We start from the raw sequence: 22,691 nt of genomic DNA, 5'->3' as shown, positions 1-22,691 counted from the left end.
TCAGGTTGGTAAGGGTAATGCTGTTTCCATCTGGCAAGATTAGAACTAGGCTAATAAAGAAAGGTCTAAGGAACGCTGTAGGTGCCTTTCTTTTCCAATAAGAAAGCAGAGCAGCAGGGAACTACTATCAAATCCCCAAAAGCATCACTGTATAATCTTCCCAGACTCATTTGCAGCAAATTAACTTTTCTCATTCATTACAGAATTCCTAAATTTCTTAGTCCATTTACATATATTCACCTACCTAGTAGTTATCTCCATGTGAATGTCACTCACTGATTTACTGAGCACAATGTGGTACCCTACACAGTGACGGGGCCGTGTAAGACATAACCCATCTCCTCAACAAGCTACTGGTTCAACCCGTATGTCAGGAAAAAAGCAGCCATTTCCAGCAGAGGCTGAAAAGCTATGGTGTTGGTAAGAGAATGAATGAGACAGTCGCTGCCATTCCTTCAATGTCCATTTCTCCATTTTGTTCACAGTAGGATAATTTTCACCTGGGCATGGCTGACCAAAATAAAGACTACATTCCAGTCTCCCTTGCAGCTAGGTGTGGCTGTAGGACTAGTTCAAACCAATAAGAGAAAGTGTGGCACAGCAGCTTCAGGGAATCTTCCTTTAAAGAAGAGGACTGCACCTTTCCCTGTTTCTTGGAATGCAGATGAGAGGCTTGGAGCTCCATCTTGGACCTCAATCATGGAGCTGTAAGCTAAAAGGAGGTGTGTCTCTGAGAATTTCCTGGTGCTAAGTGAAAAAGTCAAGAGTGATTCTCCTAGATCTATGTCCTCACCCACTCTGCCCCTCCATAAATGGCAAGGAAGAAATAAAATAAAATTAGATCTCTTATATGACTGAAGATGTTAAGTGGAAAAGAAGAGAGGGTAGGAGGTAATTAGAGATGAATGGAGGGATATGGGCTTAGTTAGGAATAATGACTATTACTTACAAAATAAAATCCTACTTCCCATGATGTCATGCAAAGCCCCTCCATGACCTAGATCTCTGCCATCCTCAGGCTCATCAAGTTTGTTTTTGTTGTTTGAAATGAAGTCTTTTTTTTTTTTTTTTTTTTTTTTTTGAGACGGAGTCTTGCTCTGTAGCCCGGGCTGGACTGCAGTGGCCGGATCTCAGCTCACTGCAAGCTCCGCCTCCCGGGTTTACGCCATTCTCCTGCCTCAGCCTCCGGAGTAGCTGGGACTACAGGCGCCCGCCACCTCGCCCGGCTAGTTTTTTGTATTTTTAGTAGAGACGGGGTTTCACCGTGTTAGCCAGGATGGTCTCGATCTCCTGACCTCGTGATCCGCCCGTCTCGGCCTCCCAAAGTGCTGGGATTACAGGCTTGAGCCACCGCGCCCGGCTGAAATGAAGTCTTGCTCTGTTGCCCAGGTTGGAGCACAGTGGTGTGATCTCCACGTCCCAGGGTTCAAGCGATTTTCTTACCTCAGCCTCCCAAGTAGCTGGAATTACAGTCACACGCCACCACACCCAGCTTATTTTTGTATTTTTAGTAGAGACAGGGTTTTGCCAGGTTGGCCAGGCTGGTCTCGAACTCCTGACCTCAGGTGATCCGCCCACCTCGGCCTCCCAAAGTGCTGGGATTACAGGCGTGAGCCACCACGCCTGGCCCAAACTGTTTTCACTCAAAGGATTTACTATTACACATCACATAGTGCCAATCGTTTACATGAAGATGCTCTGTACACTATGTATTATAGTTTGTCTTTGCTACTGAAGATAACTTTTTCCAGCACTCTCTAACTTATTGCAACATGTTAATCAAATCAGAGAGAGATAGTGAGAATAAGTGAAAAGAGTTCTGAAAATAAAAAGATGTCTCATCATGTCTTCTGACCTCAGTGGGGAAAAAAAGAAAATAAAAAATGTCTTAGTTTGAAGGAGTCAAATGAATCTGGGTAGGGGAAATGATAAACACTAACTCACTTTACGACATCCTTACAAGAACTGCTCTAAATATAAGTGAAGTGATTCTGTAACACTCTTGGACTAATCAGAATTTGTTCTGTTCTGTGAATTAAAGTCCAAATATTTGGATCAAATGTAACAAAATCAACATGAGAGCATCACTTACCGGCCCTACAAACCCCAGCAATCCTGATCGGATGAATGGCACATCCCCAACAGGAGAGCCTGCAGAATTCACTGGAATTACCTAACAGACAAAATGAAGTGAAAAACTTTGCTTTTTCTTAGAAAGTATATGTGATTTTTAAAAAGTGTTATTAAAATACACGCTCAGTGAAAAAGTAATATAATAGTGAATCCAGTAATTCCATCCCTTTTAAAGAGATAACATAATTATAATTTATTGTTTATCTCTCTGGACTTTTAAGAAGATATAAACATGTATACATAAATATATGTATATATAAATAAATGTACTGAGTTTTTTTTTTTCAAACAGATATTATACTTCTTGCAACTTGTTTTTCTACAAAGTATATCTCAGATACCCTTCCAAGTTAGTAAGAGTTGACTTAGCCCACTTCGTAAAATAGCTCTGTAATATGCCATTTCATGGGGGACAGGACAGCATAGTCATTGGTGTCAATTCAATTTTTGGCTCTGCCACTTACTAGTAACATAGACTTTGGGCAAGTGCCTGGATTTTTCTGAACCTCTGTTTTGCAGCCATTTAATGGAGTACTCTGTGCCTCTCACAGGCTTGGAGTAAAGATTAAGGAATGCAAACAGAGTTGCAGAAACAAGTATGGTATCTGACCCAGAGTCAGTATTCAGGAAATGGTAGCTATTAGAATGTAACCAGTCTTTTATTACAGCTGGATAGGCCATTCTAATGTTTCACTATTATAAAGGTGCTTTAATGAATAGTGCTGTATTCATTTATGCATCTGTACAAAAGACATGAGTCTTTTCAATTTTAATTTGCTGGCCTCTAAAACCGTTGTATCCATTTACACTCATTAATACCATATTAGAATGTCTGATTTTTCCCATGTCCTGCCTAATACTGTGTGCGATCCATTTTTCCAAACTTTGCCAATCAAGTACCAAAAAATACATCCCATTGTTAATTCATTAAAAAAAAAAAATCTTCTTTTTTTTTAAATGAGATTAGTCTCACTTTGTTGCCCAGGCTGGAGTGCAATGGTGCAATCATAACTCACCGCAGCCTCAAACTCCTAGGCTCAAACAATCCTCCCACCTCAGCCTCCCAAGTAGCTGGGACTACAGGTGTGCGTTACCACGCCTGGCTAATTTTTAATTTGTTTGTAGAGATGGGTCTCGCTATGTTGTCCAGACTGGTATTGAACTCCTAGCCTCAAGCAATCCTCCTGCCTTGGCTTCCCAAAGTGTTGGGATTACAGGAGTGAGCCACCACACTCAGACTTAAAAAAAAGTCTTTAAATTCAAGACAGTAGACATTAATCCCATTATTGCTTTAATTGCATTTTATAAGTAGTATGTTTGAATTTCTTCTCCTTTGTTTTCTGGGCATTTGTATTTCTTTTGTGAGTAGCCTATTCATGTCTCTTACCTATTTTTTCTACCTGATAGCTGCCCCCTATCCTTTCCTTTTTTTTTTTTTTTTTAAGAGATGAGTTCTCACTATGTTGCCCAGGCTGGAATGCAGTGGCTAGTCACAGGCGCGATAATGCTGCAGTACAGCCTTGACCTCCTGGGCCCATGTGATCCCATCTCACACTCCAGAATAGTTGGGACTACAGGTGTGAACCACACAGCACCCAGATAATTTTTTTTTTAAGACAGAGTTTTTTGCTCTGTTACCCAGGCTGTAGTGCAGAGGCATAGTCTCAACTCACTGCAAACTCTGCCTCCTGGGTTCCAGCGATTCTCCTGCCTCAGCCTCCTGAGTAGCTGGGATTACAGGCGTCCACCACCAACACCCGGCTAAGTTTTGTATTTTTAGTAGACGAGGTTTCACCATGTTGGCCAGGCTGATCTTGAACTTTTTTTTTTTTTTGAGATGGAGTCTTGCTCTGTCGCCCAGACTGGAGTGCGGTGGCACAGTCTTGGCTCACTGCAAGTTCCGCCTCCTGGGTTCAAGCCATTCTCCTGTCTCAGCCTCCCGAGTAGCCGGGACTACAGGCACCCGCCACCACACCCGGCTAATTTTTTGAATTTTTAGTAGAGATGGGGTTTCACTATGTTAGCCAGGATGGTCTCGATCTCCTGACCTCATGACCCGCCTGCTCCGGCCTCCCAAAGTGCTGGGATTATAGGCATGAGCCGGTCTTGAACTCTTCACCTCAGGTGATCCACCCACCTCAGACTCTCAAAGTGCTAGGATCACAGGTATGAGCAACTGCTCCCAGCCTCATCTGGATAATTTTTAAGATTTATTTTTTATAGAAAATAATAATTAAACAACACGAAATGCTTATCAGTACCAGGCACGGTTTACTTGCTTTACAGTTAATCCTCAAATTAATCCTATAGAAACAGCATTAGTATTTCCATTTTACAGATGAAGAAATGAGCTTCACTTGCCTCAAATAGCTAGCACATGAGAGTGATGGAAAATCAACTCTCTGTTATCATACATGTCACAAAAGTTTTTCTCCCTAGTAGCATTATTTATAAAATATTTTTATTTTCTGACTAGTCGATACTAGATCTTGGCCCGGTGTGGTGGTTCACACCTGTAATCCCAGCACTTTGGGAGGCAGAGGAGGGTGGATCACCTGAGGTCAGGAGTTCAAGACCAACCTGGCCAAGACGGTGAAACCCCATCTCTACTTAAGGTATAAAAAAACTAGCCAGGGGTGGTGGCAGGCACCTGTAATCCCAGCTACTCAGGAGGCTGAGGCAGAAGAATTGCTTGAACCCGGGAGGCAGAGGTGGCAGTGAGCCGAGATCATGCCATTGCACTCCACCTGGGTGACAGAGTGAGGCTGCACCTAAAAAAAAAAACCCCAAAACCACAAAACAAATTCAAAACCAAGATCTTTTCTCCAGTGAAATGTTAACTACATTGGTAAACTCTCTCAGGACTTAAAGGCAAGAAACCAGGAAAAAAAATACTGGGAACTTTAATTTGGAAAACCCAGATACTAGCTTTGTCCTTTCTGGTAGGATTTTTATTCTACTTCACTATCACGAAATTTACACTGCAGACTTCAAATTTTCTTCATCACTATAGGCCTAGCAGTTTGGTATTAAGTCTTGAGAATTCTGGCTAGGGAACTGCCTCATAGGAAAGGCAACGAAATAAAATATTATCAGTATCTTCAAACACTGCTTGAGGCTCTTGTTTTTAGTAAGGAAAAGTCAATGAAGAAAAATTACAGACACAATGGCTCATGCCTGTAATCCTTGCACTTTGGGAGGTCAAGATGAGAGGATCATCTGAGGCCAGGAGTTGAAGGCTGCAGTGAGCTATGATTGGGCCACTGTATTCCAGCCTGGGTGACAGAGATAAATAGGGTGAGATTTAAATTAGTTAAATGTATATACATGTTCAAGGGAGGTAAATCAATCACCTCGGAAAGTAAAGCAAGAGACTGGCAGTAAACACTTGCTTGAAGAGCTTATGAATGCCCACGCCTGGCATGGTGAATTTCTCTGGTCCCTAAAATGTATCCTGAGACAGGTTAATTCCAATTATTAAATGTAGACAATTAACCGCCCCTGTTCTGACTTCCAGGTTCACTAGGCAGTTTCCATTACAACCTGGCTTCGCATGCAGAAGTGCCTGCAGGAAAACCATGTGCTAGTTTAGCTAGAATGTGCTGGCCCCACAAGAAAATGAGCTTCACAAGGAGCTTTGTTTTGTTTTCTGATGAACCCCAAGCATCTGGAACATTACCAGACACATAAAAGGTGCTCAAAAAATATCTGTCTGACTGAAAGACTGAATAATATGAGCAACCTGACTCCTGTGAAAGGACGGTCTTCATTTTTAATTAGTAACTGAGCATAATTAGAGTTTACTCTCAAAATTAAATTTGAATTTACAAAGCTCAAACCACGGTAAATTCACCAGAGTGAATTTTTGTGAGGTCTCTTACTGCTTTTTTTTTTTTTTTTTATTTTGTTGTTTTTCTTTGTGTGTGTGTGTGTGTGTGTGCATGCGTGTGTTTTTGAGACAGGGTCTTGCTCTGTCCCCTAAGCTGGAATGCAGTGGCATGATCATAGCTCACTGCAGCCTTGAATTCCTGGGCTCAAGGGATCTTCCTGCATCAGCCTTTTGAGTAGCTGGGACCACAGCCATGCACCACCATGCCTGGCTAATTTTTAAAATTTTTTGGTAGAGATGGGATCTTGCTACATTGCCTAGGCTGGTCTCAAACTCCTGGCCTCAGCAATCCTTCCACTTCAACCTCCAAAGGTGTTGGGATTACAGGCATGAGCTACCATGCCCAGCTCATCTTACCCTTTTTAAAAATCTAACAGATACACAACAGCACTTCCTATATGCCAGATGCTCTTTCTAAGCACTTTATAAAACATTAACTCAATTAGTGCTCACAACAATCCTATGACATAGATACAATTATTACTCACATTTTAAAGATAGGGAAATTGGGGCACAGAGAGGTTAACCAACTCACCCAAGGTCACCTAGTGACTGGCAGAGTCAGAATTTGAACTTAGACAAGTCTAGCTCTAGAGTACACACTCTCAGCCACATGTTATGCTATGTCCCATCAACCAGGGGATCTGCACTCATAACATTCTGACCTCACCAAACATTTTCCCTGTGAAATGTTAATATCATGTACCTCAAATGTATTTTTTGTCACACCGGCAAGCCCAAAGTACATCATGCCTCCAGTTCTGGAGCTAACACAGATTTCTCCAATTTCATCTGTTTTGCAGAGCTGGGGAGGTCCATCTGGTTTCACAATGCACATCATCCCTAACGTACAGAAAATACAGGTTAAGGGACAAAGATTCTAGAAAACCTTTGTAAAATAATAACTCCATCCTGTGAACCCAAGAAAGTCTTGCCTTCAATGAGTGGCATTAAGTAAAAATACCAAACAGGAAAGCTAAACATAAACCTGAAACTACATAAGTATATTTGAAATGTAAAGCTTGTATAGACAGCGACATATTAAAGATGAATGCAAAGCCCAAATAAACAGGTTAGATGAATGAGGTGTTACCCTTAGGCAGGTCAAACTCAAAACACTCATGGAAGCAGTATGCTCTAATTTTCTGTCAGTCCCAATGGCTTGGCAATCACAGTGAAAACCAGATAACTTTAATATCTCTAGTATTTGGCCTTCCAGGTAAAGAAGTGGACCTGAAGCATTCACAATTGGTAAGTCATACAATACTGCAGGAAGGTCGGCATAATTATGATAACTTAACTAGTAGAGAGGCTCTGAGAAATTAAATGAGTTAAGTACTGAATTAAGGAGTCCTGGTTTGAGATTCTGTATTTTATCAGGCTCTATTATCTCTGATGACAAATCTTTATGAAAAACCAAATGGTGCTCCTCACAACTCACCACCAGGCATTACATGCCCCACATCCTGGACTGTCAGTGCTGAATTTTTATCTTCAGTATTGACCCGTATTACCCCATAGCTCAATCCATTCATTGAGAGAATGGCTCTTCCTGGCAAAGGGGCTCCTGGAACTCCAGGCCTGAAAAGAAAAACCCATCAAGTTTGGTGAATGAAGTAACATCAAGAGAAAAATACAAATACATAGGAAGATAAATTTCCTCTGGCTACAATACCAAAAAAATTCTCCATTTTCTCTCCCAAAAATATGCCAAATTAGAGCTGGGTGTGGTGTCTCACACCTGTGATCCCAGCAACCGCTGAGGCAGGAGGATTGCTTGAGCCCAGGAGTTCAAGACCAGCTTGGGCAACATAGTGGGACCCCATTTCTACAAAAAATACAAAAATTAGCTGGGTATGATGGCACACACCTGTAGTCCCAGCTACTTGGGAGGCTAAGGTGGGAGAACCATCTGAGTCTGGGAGGCTGAGGCTACAATGAACTATGATCATGTCACTGTGCTCCAGCCTGGATAACAGAGGAAGACCCCATCTCTAAAAAATTAAATTTAAAAAAAGTGTAGTGTAGTAAACACATAAACCAGCAACATGGTCATATATTATCATCATCATCATCAAGTATTGCGTACTGGGCCAGGCTCAGTGGCTCATGCTTGCAACCCAAGCACTTTGGAAGGCCAAGGAAGGAGGACTGCTCAAAGCCAGTAATTTGAGACCAGCCTGGGCAACATAACAAGAACCTATCTCTACAAAAAAATTTTAAAAATTAGCCAGGCTTGGGGGTACACGCCTGTAGTCCTAGCTACTCAGGAAGTTGAGGCAGGAGGACTGTTTGAGCCCAGGGGGTCGAGGCTGCAGTGAGCCATCATTATGCCACTGCACTTCAGCCTGGGTGACAAAGGGAGACCCTATTTTAAAAAAAAAAGTATATCTATATACACACACACACATTCACTGATACTTACATACATAATAGTCTTGAGTATACTATAGATACACTATCCATACTTAAGCTACAAACAAGAACAGCCTATTTCTAATCTAAGGTGCTATGGATTCCAAAGAGCAAAATGGCACAGAAAAAGAGCTAATTCACAAATACAAAATTATATTAAATTTTTCAGTTTACTACATACACTTTGAGCAAGAGTGGGAAAAATGAGACTCTTGAAACTACTCAGAAAATTAGTTAACACCCCTTTGTCATCTCCTGGTAAATACTGTACATTTCATCCAAGTTGTAACATACATCAAGAGCATCTGACATCCTGAACAGTACCTGCGGATTGCTACAGTCATGGCTTCAGCAGACGTGGCGCACGGACAGATGGCCTCAGGCTTCAGTCCATGGCTTTGGAACAGACTCAGGAAGGCATCACAGGATGACACGGACCCTAAGGAGTTGGAACAGATCAACCTGAAGCTGAAATTGTGATTTTCATTACTGCAGGAAAACAGTAAAGAATAGAAAGCTGGCCGGGCGCGGTGGCTCAAGCCTATAATCCCAGCACTTTGGGAGGCCGAGGTGGGTGGATCACGAGGTCAGGAGATCGAGACCATCCTGGCTAACATGGTGAAACCCCATCTCTACTAAAAATACAAAAAACTAGCCGGCCGTGGTGGCGGGCGCCTGTAGTCCCAGCTACTCAGAGGCTGAGGCAGGAGAATGGCGTGAACCCGGGAGGCGGAGCTTGCAGTGAGCCAAGATCGCGCCACTGCACTCCAGCCTGGGTGACACAGCTAGACTCCGTCTCAAAAAAAAAAAAAAACAAAACACCACAAGAATAGAAAGCTGACATACTTATTTCTCATGAGAACCCATATTGTATATTGTTAATTCCACACAAATATTTTACTGTCCCTGTGAGATGGTTTGATATATTTCAAGGACAAATTAATGCTCATCCAGTCCATAAAAGGTTACTGACACTATTTAAAGTTACACCTTGGAATAAGGGTGCTCCTATGAGACTGACAAATCAGTATCAGAGATAACACTGCAGGCAACATGCAGCCAGTTTATAATTTAGCAACTCTTCCTGAGGAACTGTCATAGGCAGTGCAATTTAATATTGGTTTAGCTCCACCTTCTATATGATATTAAGGTCAAGCCTATGTCTGTGTTTTAGACTATGATGATCAATGTGACTATGGACAAAAGTCCATTATGACAAACAGCGTAGTGCTCTACCTGATTCTACTGTGTGAAGGATCAGGATTTGCGGGCTTGCAGAGGAAAGCAGGTAACACAGGAATACCCAGTTACATGACAGAAAGAGGTTATATATGAATGAGCCAAAAAGAATGGTTTAAAAGCTTATAGATCTATCAAAAGATGAATGAGTAAATACAATGTGGTATAACTATATAATGGACGATTTCTTGGTAGTAACAAGGAATGTAGAAGTACTGACAGATACTACAACATGGATGAACGCTGAAAAACATGCTAAAAGAAGCCCATCACAAAGACCACATACTGTATGACTGCATTTACAAGAAATGTTCAGAAGATGCAAATCTAGGGAGACAGGCAATCGATTAGCAGTCATCTACGGCTGGGGGCAGGGGGAAAAATGGGGAGTGATTGATAATGGGTATGTGGTTTCTTTTTGGGTGACGAAAATGTTCTAAACTTAGATTGTAATGATGGTTGCACAACTCGTGAATATACCAAAACCACTGAATTACACACCTTAAATGAGTGAGTTTTTCAATATGTGAATTACATCCTAGTACAGGGCAAAAAACCCTAATCTATCAAAACACAGGATATTCCCAGACCCACAGTGCATAAATACTCACAGGGGTTAGCTCCATCAGTCACAATTAACATTCGGAGGGAACTCAAGCTCACGTCTCTTTGGTCCCGATGTGCCATCATAGCCCAGTGCAAGTCCCGACATTTTACTAAAGCTACCTTGGCTATAAATTCAAAAGGGATGAAGTTAACATACACAATACATTTGGTACATATGTAATATACCATAATAAAGACGTTTTTACTTATTTGGGGAATCAGGATATTTGCTTGGAGAAAATAAAAAAGGTTTCAAAGAGATTGTGCCAATAACTCAGAGGCAGAAATTATCACATTTAGACAACTGACTGGACCTACAATTGTCTGTTCACTGAGACCCTCTAGGCAGGTCACAGTATCCCAGCCAAGGAAATTGTGAATACCAAGACACTCACATCTAATTCAAGGCTCACATTTGGAAAAAATTCATCTCAATGCTTAAGACAGGACAACAGTGAGATGAACAGGCAAGGTACCTAATTCTGTAGTAACTGAACTCTACAGTTAAGGGACAGGGGCATAGAAATGTTTCTAACAAGGGCAATTTGAAATTCTCTGAAATCCCTGAAATCTTAATTCAAACAGTCACATAATTAAAGCTCAGATGCTGCGGGTGACTACCTTTGTGAGCATGTACTCTTTGGACCCAAGAGAGAGGACAGGTTTTCATAACAGAGTAGGGTACGCTAATTGTGTGCATCTTATTCATTACATTCTGAAAAACAAAGAAATAAGAAAAGTAATCAATACAAAATACATACTTAGTATTTTAAAATTGAGCTGGTATTTTGTTAGCAATTTTAATTATACAAGTAATACTCAAATACATGCTCTTTGAAAACAATCTTAAATATTAAATATAAGATTGAAGTTCCTTTAACACCTACCCTCCAACCTGGTTCCCTCCTCTCCTCATCAGAGATAATCAGTTACAAATTTGACAGATACCCTTCCAATCTTTTTTCAATGCATTTTCATAGACATTTGTTCCCATAGAAACATATAAGTATTTTTAAACATAAAAGGCATCATATTATATATATATCTGTAACTTGCTTTTTTCATTTAAATTGTTTTAGAGCTAAATCTACACATATCAGTACAAGATATCTATATAATTCTTTTTGAACTGCAGCACAGTATTCCATTGTTTGGCTACATCACAATTATTTAGGCCTTTCCCTATTAATGACAATTTTTTGCTACTACAAAAAATGTTTCAAGGAGCACATTCCTACTCCCTTCCCTGGGCTTATGCAAGTATTTCCATATATGGATATGTAGCACTGCTGTCACATGGGATATGCTTTTTAAAAAAAAAGAGAGAGAGAGAGAGAGAGAGAGACAGGGCTTTCACCATGTTGCCCAGGTTGGCCTCCAATTCCTGAACTCAAGTGATTCTCTTGCCTCAGCCTCCAGGGTAGCTGGGACTGGTGTATGTATGTATGTATGTATGTATGTATGTATTTATTTATTTATCTGAGACAGAATCTTGTTCTGTTGCCCAGGCTGGAGTATAGTGGTGCGATCTCAGCTCACTGCAACCTCCACCTCCTGGGTTCAAACAATTCTCCTGCACAGCCTCCCGAGTAGCAGGGATTACAGTCGTGCACCACCACATCCAGTTAATTTTTGTATTGTTAGTATAGTCGGGATTTCACCATGTTGGCCAGGCTGGTCTTGAACCGCTGACCTCAGGTAATTCGCCTGCCTAAGACTCCCAAAGTGCTGCGATTACAGGCCTGAGTCACAGTGCCCAGGTGTAGTATATGCTTTTAAAATGTTAACAGACTCTGCCAAACTGCCCTCCAACCCACTTAATGCTTTTATCATGTTCGTACTTGCCACATGCCACAAAGGGGTAGGTGGGCATCACAAAGCAAGAAATCAAAATGTCCCTGTTTCTTATGGGAGGTCCTGCCTACATCTGTTAATTTTTTTTTTTGCTAGATAAAGCTGAAGGTGTTGAGGGGTCATGCAATTTAGGGTCTCTCCTGCCACTCCAATCAAGCATACCTGACACCCTGTCCCCAAAGAGACCCAGCCTGGTAGAATAACCAAGCCTTCCTATTTAGATTAGCCATTTTGCTCACTCTCTAATTTGCACAAAGAAACCAAGATACCACTGCAAGACACTATTTTCTCTCTCCAAGTTTCTAGCTCTGGTGAGAAACTTTTGGTTTCAGGAAAAGACTGGTGTTTATAACTAATTCTTCATACATGTCCCTATCTTGCACTTGGTATCACAGAGAAGAGATTCTTCTTAACTCCTCAAAAGGATTTTTAACTTCTGATAAAGAAGAAAATGGGAAAGCTTTCAGAAAAGAGCTAGAAAGTAAACATAACGAAGATTCCGAGGGTTCTGGGTGAAAAGGGATCCACCTCCTCTTCCCTCATGATTCATTTCCCATGCTTTTCCAGCTCCTGCGGTATCACGTAAGTGGGACTAGATGCTCTCCGAGGTCCTTTACAATTCAGGTAACCCTGTATTTTTTTTCTCTCTCCACCTATATGGCATGCTACATAAGGTAGTTTTGCCACTTGAAGTGTCCCCTCTCTCTACCTCTATATCCCCTTACAAAAATTTCTGTATGTCCAAAGCTTACCTATTTTTCAAAGTCCAACTCAGCTGTCACTTCTTCCATAAAAACTGCCTTGAAGCCCAGACCTGGAAGGAAGTCACCTTTTTTGTCTAACACCCATAGTATGCTACCTGTTCCTCTCTGATGGGAAGAATCCCCATCTACCTTGTTACTTTTCTTCAGTTGCAGCATGCAGCTTATGCATGGCAGTCATTCAAAACATTCTGTCCAATGGAAAGGTTATATAGTCTCTGGAAAATATTACTGACCTTTAGGGGACTTAAATTTCAAACAAGCACTGAGAGATGCTCCAGTTACACAGCATGCTGGCCTTATCTCAAGCACAATTTATACTAAGGGCCTTAAATCCGAGTAGCTTACCGCAAACATGCCGTGCCACAGCCCAGCATCCTTCTTAAAGTCTAAGACATTTACTATTGTTTCCCCTAAAAAATAGAAAAAATAGGAAGACAAAGAAATCATGTTTAGTGTTAAGTAGCAAAATCATGTCACTTGCTTCTCATAAACAACTGATTTGAAGTTTGTTTGTTTGTTTTTTCTTTTAGATGGAGTCTTGCCTCTGTCACCCAGGCTGGAGTGCAGTGACGCGATCTCAGCTCACTGCAACCTCTGTCTCCCAGGTTCGAGCAATTCTCCTGCCTTAGCCTCCCAAATAGTTGGGATTACAGGCATACACCAGCATGCATAGCTAATTTTGTATTTTTAGTAGAGAGGGAGTTTCACCATGTTGGTCAGGCTGGTCTTGAACTCCTGACCTCAAGTGATCCTCCTGCTTCGGCCTCCCAATGTGCTGGGATTACAGGCGTGAGCCACAGCGCTCAGACTGATTTGATGTTTTTAGAGAAATCACTAAGTTCTCAGGGGCTTTTGAGGGTCTCCTGAAAACGGGTAGAGGACTGCTCATAGGGTAATGTGGTTACAACAGAGACAAGGAGTTAGAAACGTCTTGTGACTTAGGCATTTCTTCCAAGAGGTATTTTTTCCTAATTATGTAGAGAATATACACTTATTTTAGAAACTTTGGAAGTTTGACAAATATAATTTAAATTTCCTAAAAGATACTTCCTAAAAAAAAAAAGTTGGTGTATATACATATATATCTCTAAACATTCTATCTATACACACACATATACTTCTAGGCATATTTACATATAGATAGATATGTTAGATATCTATCTATATGTAATCTATATGTAATGCAAAACTTGGTATCTAACTTGTTCCTACTTAATGATATATTGAAACAATTTCTCCATATCTTTAATATTCAAAAATAAAAATTTTAATGCCCCAGCCATTATATGAATGTATTATTACCTTTTTCTTTTTTTTTTTTTGAGACAGAGTCTTGCTCTGTCACCCAGGCTAGAGTACAGAGGCATGATTTCGGCACACTGCAACCTCTGCCTCCAGGGTGCAAGTGACTCTCCTGCCTCAGCCTCCCAAGTAGCTGGGACTACAGGCACAAGCCACCACACCTGGCTCATTTTGTTATTTTTAGTAGAGATGGAGTTTCACCATGTTGGCCAGGCTGGTCTTGAACTCTTGACCTCAGGTGATCTATCCGCCTCGGCTTCCTGAAGTGTTGGGATTACAGGCGTGAGCCACAATGCCTGGCCTGGATGTATTATAACCTAATCAATCCTTATTTAAGGGCTTTTTGATTGCTTTCATTATATATATATATATAATTTCATGATTGAACAACGTTGTCTGGTTAAAAAATACATCATGACCATTTACTGTTTCATTTTACAAAGGGAAAACACTAAAAAAATTAATATTGCAAAGAACATTCTGAGGCAAATAGTGGTTTTTGCAATATGTATTAACCTATCTAAAGTTCAAAAATATCGAATACATTTTTGTGTTTTAATTTATGCTTTTTGGTAGCTGAATTTCTTTGACTCCAAATGTATAGCTGGTAGCCCACTACACAGGCAGGGGAAGATGGAGATACCTGACATTCCACAGCTAATAAAAACATGATTTTAATTAGGGTTTTCTATTGCTATACTCTAGAAATTATGCTTTACATTTTGGTTTGCCAGAATTTTGGTTCCTTTAAACTATAGCATATTTTTGAGAAAGAAGAAAACAAAAGCAAGCCAAGAATGTGTCTTGGGACACTTCACTCTGAATTTGGTCATTAAATGAGGTCCAGTCACTGAGCATTGTGCTCACAGTCACATATCTCTGAAGGTAACAATGAAGGCAGTCATGGGATGAGGTCTGACCTTCAGAATAATTGCAGGCCTGCGACAGAGCTTGGCAGTGAGACAACATTGCAAGCCGGGACACTGTAACTCCCATTACACTCCCTTCTTTGCTTGTTTTATACTAGAAAACAAAAACAGAAACATAAGAAACACAATAAAATGGGTTATTTCAAATGACAAAACTAGAATCCAAAAACGAAAGCCAGAAAAACCATCATAATGGGCTGAATTTAACACATTTAATATGAATATTTAAGGCAATGTACTTGGGTCCCAAACTCAAATCACACAAAGATAGGATTGGAGGATGACAAAGCTCAACAAAAGTACGTGTGTAAAAGACTTCAAAATTTAATAGTCATCAGTGTGAAGTGGTTGCTCAAAAGCTAAAACAAACAAGTGATTGGAGCTAAATTAATAGAAACACAGTATCAAATAAATACAAGTCAAGCACAGCACTGAAGAGTGAAAGGTATGTAAGATGCGGTCTCTGTGTATTAGAAGCACCCAATTTTGTAAGGAAGAACTAGAAACGAATGGCCTATTTGCTCCTCCAAATCGTTCAACTATAATTTTGCTTTTACCCTTAATGTTCCATTCAAGTTGCTTTTTACCAGGACTATCAACTTTCCTTTTCTTTCCTTCTTTCTTTTAAGAGATGGAGTCTCACCATGTTGCCCAGGCTGGACTGGAACTCCTGGGCTCAAGCAATCCTCCCAGCTCAGTCTCCTGAGTAGCTGGAACTATAGGTGTATGCCACTGTGCCCAGTTCAACTTTAAAAAAAAGTTAAGTCTTGCCAAGGGCAATAGTGAGAAGGGGAAAAAGAGTAGAACAGGAGTTTGATCTGTACCTGACTGTGAACAATCAATGGAGATAATTCACTACCTTGGGACCAGCCCCAATTTTTTAATGGTTAAATGGAAAGGACATTTTGCATACCTTATCGAACCTTTCTGCAAAATTTGACTACTCTCCTTCTTGATGTTTTCTCCTTCCTTGGCTTTTTTGATCTCCTCTTTTCTAGTCTGTCTCTGTGTGTCTGTCTCTCTCCCATTGCTCCTCCACGTTTTCCACCCATCTCTTCAATGTGCTGTTCCCTGAGAGTTCTGCTCTCCTTCATCTCTTTTCACTTTGTTCCATTAGGTTACTGCATTCCTAGTAACTGCGAGTTCTCTACCCAGACCTCTCCTCCAGAGACATCCAGACTGACAGAGTCAACTAATCCCCTGGAATGTCTAGTAATCCTGGGAAACCCATATATCCATCACTGCCTTCTTTACCCCAGTCCCTGCCCATGGAAACTCTTCCTGTTGTATTTTCTATCTTCGGGAAGGATGCTGCCATCAATCCAAGTTGCCTAAGTGAGAAACCTGAGTCTGTCTTGCCTTCTCCCTCTCCAGCATCAGCAACTAAGCCCTGCCTGCTCTATTTCCTTACTGTCTGAAGCTCAATCTACTTTGCTCTCTGCTCTCTACCATAAGCTTGAGCTCACCTGAATAACTGTAAAGCTGGTCTCCTTTTTTTTCTTTTTGAGACAGAGTCTCACGCAGGCTGGAATGCAGTGGTACGATCATGGCTCACTGCAGCCTTGAGCTCCCAGGTTCAGCCTCCCAAGTAGCTGGGACTACAGGCATGTGCCACCACACCTGGCTAATTTTTGCATTTTTTGTAGAGACAGAGTTTCACCATGTTGCCCAGGCTGGTCTCGAACTCCTGAGCGCAAGTGATCCGCCTGCCTAAGCCTCCCAAAGTGTTAGGATAATAGGGATGAGCCACTGCGCCCAGCCCTTATTTCCTTTCTTAACCCAACCAATCCAGATATAACTTCTTATAATAAATTCATTGTTGTCACTCTCCTGCTGACAATCCTTTAATAACTCCCTATTACCCAGAGATGCTTTAAACTCACTAGTAGAGTCCTTTGGGCAACAGGAGGATCCCAAGTAAGAACTGCAAGTTAATTCAAAATAACAGGCACCTAGAAAGACAGAGGGTAGTAGTTCTAATAAGGCCAGAGAGCTAAGCAAGAGCCATACAATGAAGGACCCTCCACCTTTAGGAAGAACCAATAAAGATGACTGAAGGAATGGCTAACGAGGCAGAGGAACTGAGAGAGGAGTCCAAGAAGCCAGTGACTGGAGTTTTAAGGAGGACCGAGTGATGAACCATGTCATCACTGAGACATGACATAGATTGAGAGTTGATCACTAAATCTGGTATTTTTAATTGCTTGTCTTTTTTTTCTGTGAGACAGAATCATGCTGTGTCATCCAGGATAGGGTGCAGTGGCATGAACACAGCTCACTGTCGCCTCAACCTCCTGGGCTCAAGTGATCCTCCCATCTTAGACTCCTGAGTAGCTGGGACTACAGGTGCATACCACCAGGCCCAGCTAATTTTTTACTTTTTGCAGAGACAGGGTCTTACTATGTTACTCAGGTTAGTCTTGAACTCCTGAGCTCAAGCAATCCACCTGCCTCAGCTTCCCAAAGTACTGAGATTAAAGGCATAAGCCATCTTACCTGGCCTATCTGTCTGTCTTTTAAAGATACTCAGATCTCTTCCATCTTTAAAAACAATCATCCTTGCATCCAATAATACCCCATCACCTCTCAGAGCTACTGGTCACTCTCTTCCTTTTCTTTGCAGTCCTCCTATTTAGCCTTCCAAAGTGCTGGGATTACAGACAGATGTGAACCATTGCATCCAGTCTCTCTAGTTCAGTGGTGTGATCTCAGCTCACTGCAACCTCCGCATCCTGGGTTCAAGTGATCCTCCCGCCTCAGTCTCCCAAGGAGCTGGGACTACAGACTTGCGCCATCATGCCCAGGTAATTTTTTTTATTTTTAGTAGAGACGGAGTTTCACTATGTTGGCCAGTATGGTCTTGAACTCCCAACCTCAGGAGCACCCACTTCAGCCTCCAAAAGTGCCAGGATTACAGGCGTGAACCACTGTGTCTCGTCCCAGCCTCTCTTTTCTACTTTTTTTTTTTTTTTTTTTTTTTTTAGTTTTACTTTAAGTTCTGGGATACATGTGCAGAATGTGCAGGTAAGTTACATAGGTATGTGTGCCATGGTGATTTACTGCACCTATCAACTCGTCATCTAGGTTTTAAGACCCGCATGCATTAGGTATTTGTCCTAATAATCTCCCTCCCTTTGCCCCCCAACCCTTGACAAGTCCCAGTGTGTGATGTTCCCTTCCCTGTGTCCATGTGTTCCTATTGTTCAACTCCCACTTACGAGTGAGAACATGTGGTGTTTGGTTTTCTGTTCCTGTGTTAGTTTGCTGAGAATGATGGCTTCCAGTTTCATCTATGTCCCTGCAAAGGGCATGAACTCATTCTCCCAGCCTCTCTTTTCTATAGCCAAAATTATTTAAGTTCTCTCTACTTGGTATCATCACAGTGTTCAATGTTAGATGATTTTCCCCCAAATCTTGAAAAACAAATTTATTGATTTGCCTGTTCATTAACTTAACAATTGGTGAGCATATGTCTCAGGCAGGATGCAGAGTGGTGAAGGCTACGGCTTTTAGAGTTAGACCTGACTCTTGAGTCTACCTCTGCCATTTTTGAGTCATGTGGCCTTTGGTCAGCTACTGAAGTTCTTTTAAGTCTTAGTCTCCTTATCTATAAAGCAAGTTTAATAATAATCCAAACCTCATAGGGTACTTGTGAGGACTAAATGAGAAAATGCACTTAAAGCATTCAGCCTGGTGCCTGGTGTGCACTTGGATTTGCTTAATCCTTCAATGGGATCATGTTGCCAACTGCATTCCTACACCAACCTCAATATCAAACTTTCCAGCCATTTGTTTCTTCTTGCTCTTTATCTTTCATCTACTAATCTGTTCTTTTAAGCAGAGCTATTTTCCCTTCTCATTTCTCTGTTCTCTTATCCCCAACCTCTCTAAATAAGCAGCAGAGAAATTTCTCTGCCAGTACATCATTTCCTAAACGTTTGTACTTCCCTAAAGTCTTCCATAACTTTCTTACATGAAGAATCATTTTTTTTTTTGCTGTCATTTTCTTGAATGTATATTTATGATCAAAATAATTAAGATAGAAGATCTACTACAAGGCACTTTACAAGCCAAAAGATGGAAATCTCACAAAGCAGGAGGATCTTCTAACATTAACATTGCAAACATTTAGTTTTATATTTTGAAAGGCAGCAAGCGAAGCCAAAGTAAAAGCCTGAAAGCGTATTTTACATCTTAGGACTTACCTCAATGTACGCCGGTTCTGTCCCAGCAGGTGAGATGTGTGGCTGCCAGTCTTTCGGGGGCTTTGAAAGGTACTTGGAATCTGTTACAACCCATTTGAGCCGGGGCCAACCTAAATCAAACCCAAAGTGAAAACTGAATTACCTAAGCCATCAGGGAAGGAATTCACACTGAACTGGTCATTTTAAATATCAAGAGACCAAATTAAGATCATTTTATAATCAATAACATACTTAGTTTTTATTAGTTTTTAGTGGGAAATCACCAGACAATTATACCTTCTTTCAAAAGTACAATCGTTCCACATGCTAATTCCAGGCCTTGACATTACCTCAACAACTGGGAGGTCCATTTGGCAGTGGAAGTCCACTGAGGTTAGTGGTCTATCCTCTGTCTCTACATGTAGCATTTAGCTTTAATGTACAGAGTGGTAGCTTTTTTCAACCATCGGCATAAAGGTTAAGGGTGTGGGCTGTGGAATCAGACAGATTTGGGTTCAAATTGCTGCTCTGTCATTTATTAGCTGTGACTTTGGGAAAGTTATTTAACCTCTCTGTTTCTCAGTTTCCTACTTGTAAAATGGGGATAATAGTGGTACCTACTTCATAAGAACATGAGAACTAAATAGAACCTATATGTAAAGTACCTAGCTATTACTAAATTAAAAAGCTAATTAAAGCACTCAGTTTTAACTTTTAACTGATAATTCAGGTACAATATTACTAACCTTTAAACTGTACAATTTCTCCATTCTGGGTTTTTGGCAGTCCTTTTAGACAAACTTCACTGGTAAGAGCTAAGGCAATACCACAGCTTCCTAGCAAGAAGCCAATCTGCTGACCTCCAGCATCCTGTGGAGAAATGATAATGAACATAGGTAGGGGAGCAAATGTGAGTACACTCATGCCCACATCTTACACTTAGTAATGCTCTGGCACTTTGTGTGTGTGATAACATTCATGGAGCCCCACCAATATCTGGCAATTGTCAAAATCCAATGACAATGTGTTCTTCCAAATAATTTCTACAATACAAACATTTCCTGAGCACAAATCAAGTATTAACCAGACATTACTAATGGTGGCATCTTATCAGACAAATGTAACCATCTTATTAAAGAATCAGCAACGATCCTCTTTTAGTTTCCAGCAAATTAAATAAATGCTAACATGGCTATCTTCCCCTAGCCTCACTCCAAAATTCAAGAGAAAAGCAAGTCAGGTATGAACAAAATAAATAATGTAAATAGATACTAAATGTCCAAGCTGACAATGAAAGTTAATGGATGGATATACCAAATCCGTATACTCCTTTTGTTTTTCTGTTTTAAAGGAGATAGATTTAAGCCTTATACAACAACAGCAGCAAAAACAACAAAAGATATAGTGTAAAGCATTTCCATTAAAATATCATCTTACAAGTATCATTATGAAACCACACAAATTCTGCCAACTTAATAATTTAAGAACAACCATATGATTTCCTGATCAAATTAAGGATACTACATCCCAACAACTATAGTTCTGGGGATGTTATCAATTTGTTTTTTATTCCTTTCAGAAATGCTTTTTCTTTTCTTTCTTTCTTTTTTTTTTTTTTTTTGAGATAGAGTCCCTCTCTATCACCCAAGAGGCTGGAGTGCAGTGGCATGATCTCGGCTCACTATAACCTCCACCTCCTGGGTTCAGGCTATTCTCCTGTTTCAACCTCCCAAGTAGCCAGGACTATAGGAGTGCACCACCATGCCCAGCTAATTTTTGTATTTTTAGTAGAGATGGGGTTTCATCATGTTGGCCAGGCTGGTTTTGAACTCCTGACCTCAAGTGATCCACCCGCCTCGGCCACCCAAAGTGCTAGGATTACAGGCACAAGCCACCGCGGCCTGGCTGATTTCTTCTTTTATTTTTTTGAGACAAGATCTTGCTTTGTCAGGCTGGTGTAAAGTGGCACAATCTCGACTCACTGCAAACTCCGCCTCCCAGGTTCAAGCGATTCTCCGGCCTCAGCCTCCTGAGTAGCTGGGATCACAGGCTTGTGCCATCACAGCTGGATAATTTCTGTATTTTTAGTAGAGATGAGGTTCCACCATGTTGGCCAGGCTGGTCTCAAACTCCTGACCTCAGGTGATCCACCCACCTCAGCCTCCCAAAGTGTTGGGAGTACAGGTGTGAGCCACCGCACCTGGCCAATTTCTATTTATAAATCCACATCCTCCACCATATTCATCTTTGACATCAGCCCTCAGAAATAAACTGCATGACAAAATTAGCATAAAGTGGCTCATGGAGAAATCACTCAAACATGGAAATCTGTTACATATGCTTCATTTTAGTTGGGCTGATGTACTGTCAAAGTAAAATCTTACAATCCAGAGAAGTAACACGTCATCACACCATCACTTTCCACCTAATGGAAATCCTAGGCCATATGATACAGTTAGAGGAAATCTCTTTACAAAAAGGTCTCAACTACTATAAATGTGGATTATCTATAGCCTCTGAAGCAAGAGTGGGATTCTTTATAAATGATCAGTGTTGAAAGTCAAGTATGCCCCCATGATATTTTATTTTACATCTGAAACACAGTCTTGCTTGCCCTGTTGCCTAGGCTAGGGTGCAGTGGCATGATCACAGGTCACTGCAGCCTCAATCTCTTGGGTTCAATCAATCCTCCCACCTCAGCTTCTCAAATAGCTGGGACTACAGGTGCACACCGCCATGCCTGGCTAGTTTTTTATTATTTGTAGAGATGGGGTCTCCCTATGTTGCCCAGGCTAGTCTCGACCTCCTGGGCTCAAGCAACCTGCCCACCTCAACCTCCCAAAGTGCTAGGATTACAGGTGTGAGTCACCATGTCTAGTCGCCCCAGTGATATTTATTTATTTATTTGTTTGTTTGCTTGTTTGTTATTTAGACGGAGTCTTGCTCTATCACCCAGGCTGGAGTGCAATGGCGTGATCTCAGTTCACTGCAAGCTCCACCTCCTGGGTTCACGCCATTCTCCTGCCTCAGCCTCCCGAGTAGCTGGGACCACAGGTGCCTGCCACCACACCCAACTAATTTTTTTGTATTTTTTAGTAGAGACGGGGTTTCACTATGTTAGCCAGGATGGTCTCGATCTCCTGACCCCGTGATCTACCCGCCACAGCCTCCCAAAATGCTGGGATTACAGGCATGAGCCACTGTGCCCAGTCTCACCCCAGTGGTATTTTAAATGATATACAATACTATACAAATTCTATCTTAATTGAAAATATGTTATTTGCATAAAACTTGTAAATATTTAATAAATACTTTTTCTACAAATTTCATGTTTTTAGAAAGTGAAGCTGAGTACTTCCAAAAATGGTCGAACAGT

General features: G+C 41.1%; 1 protein-coding gene across 3 annotated transcripts in view; it reads right to left on the bottom strand.

Annotated features, from left to right (window-relative positions):
• DIP2B (disco interacting protein 2 homolog B) overlaps positions 1–22,691 on the bottom strand; it is a 255,438-nt gene that overhangs the window by 43,360 nt on the left and 189,387 nt on the right. For all 3 annotated transcript variants that reach the window (XM_008003223.3, XM_008003222.3, XM_008003226.3), the window contains 10 exons: positions 20,062–20,185; positions 19,337–19,446; positions 15,123–15,225; positions 13,246–13,310; positions 10,904–10,997; positions 10,288–10,407; positions 8,762–8,876; positions 7,464–7,603; positions 6,729–6,865; positions 2,093–2,173 (listed from right to left, as the gene is read on the bottom strand). In XM_008003223.3, coding sequence (XP_008001414.1) covers positions 2,093–2,173; positions 6,729–6,865; positions 7,464–7,603; positions 8,762–8,876; positions 10,288–10,407; positions 10,904–10,997; positions 13,246–13,310; positions 15,123–15,225; positions 19,337–19,446; positions 20,062–20,185 — 1,089 coding nt within the window. The remainder of the gene's footprint in view (positions 1–2,092; positions 2,174–6,728; positions 6,866–7,463; positions 7,604–8,761; positions 8,877–10,287; positions 10,408–10,903; positions 10,998–13,245; positions 13,311–15,122; positions 15,226–19,336; positions 19,447–20,061; positions 20,186–22,691) is intronic.

The sequence above is a fragment of the Chlorocebus sabaeus genome, chromosome 11 (assembly GCF_047675955.1).
Source record: "Chlorocebus sabaeus isolate Y175 chromosome 11, mChlSab1.0.hap1, whole genome shotgun sequence".
Lineage (NCBI taxonomy): Eukaryota > Metazoa > Chordata > Mammalia > Primates > Cercopithecidae > Chlorocebus > Chlorocebus sabaeus.
The sequence above is the reverse complement of the archived record's forward strand: the minus strand, read 5'-3'. Positions and strand labels throughout refer to the sequence as shown.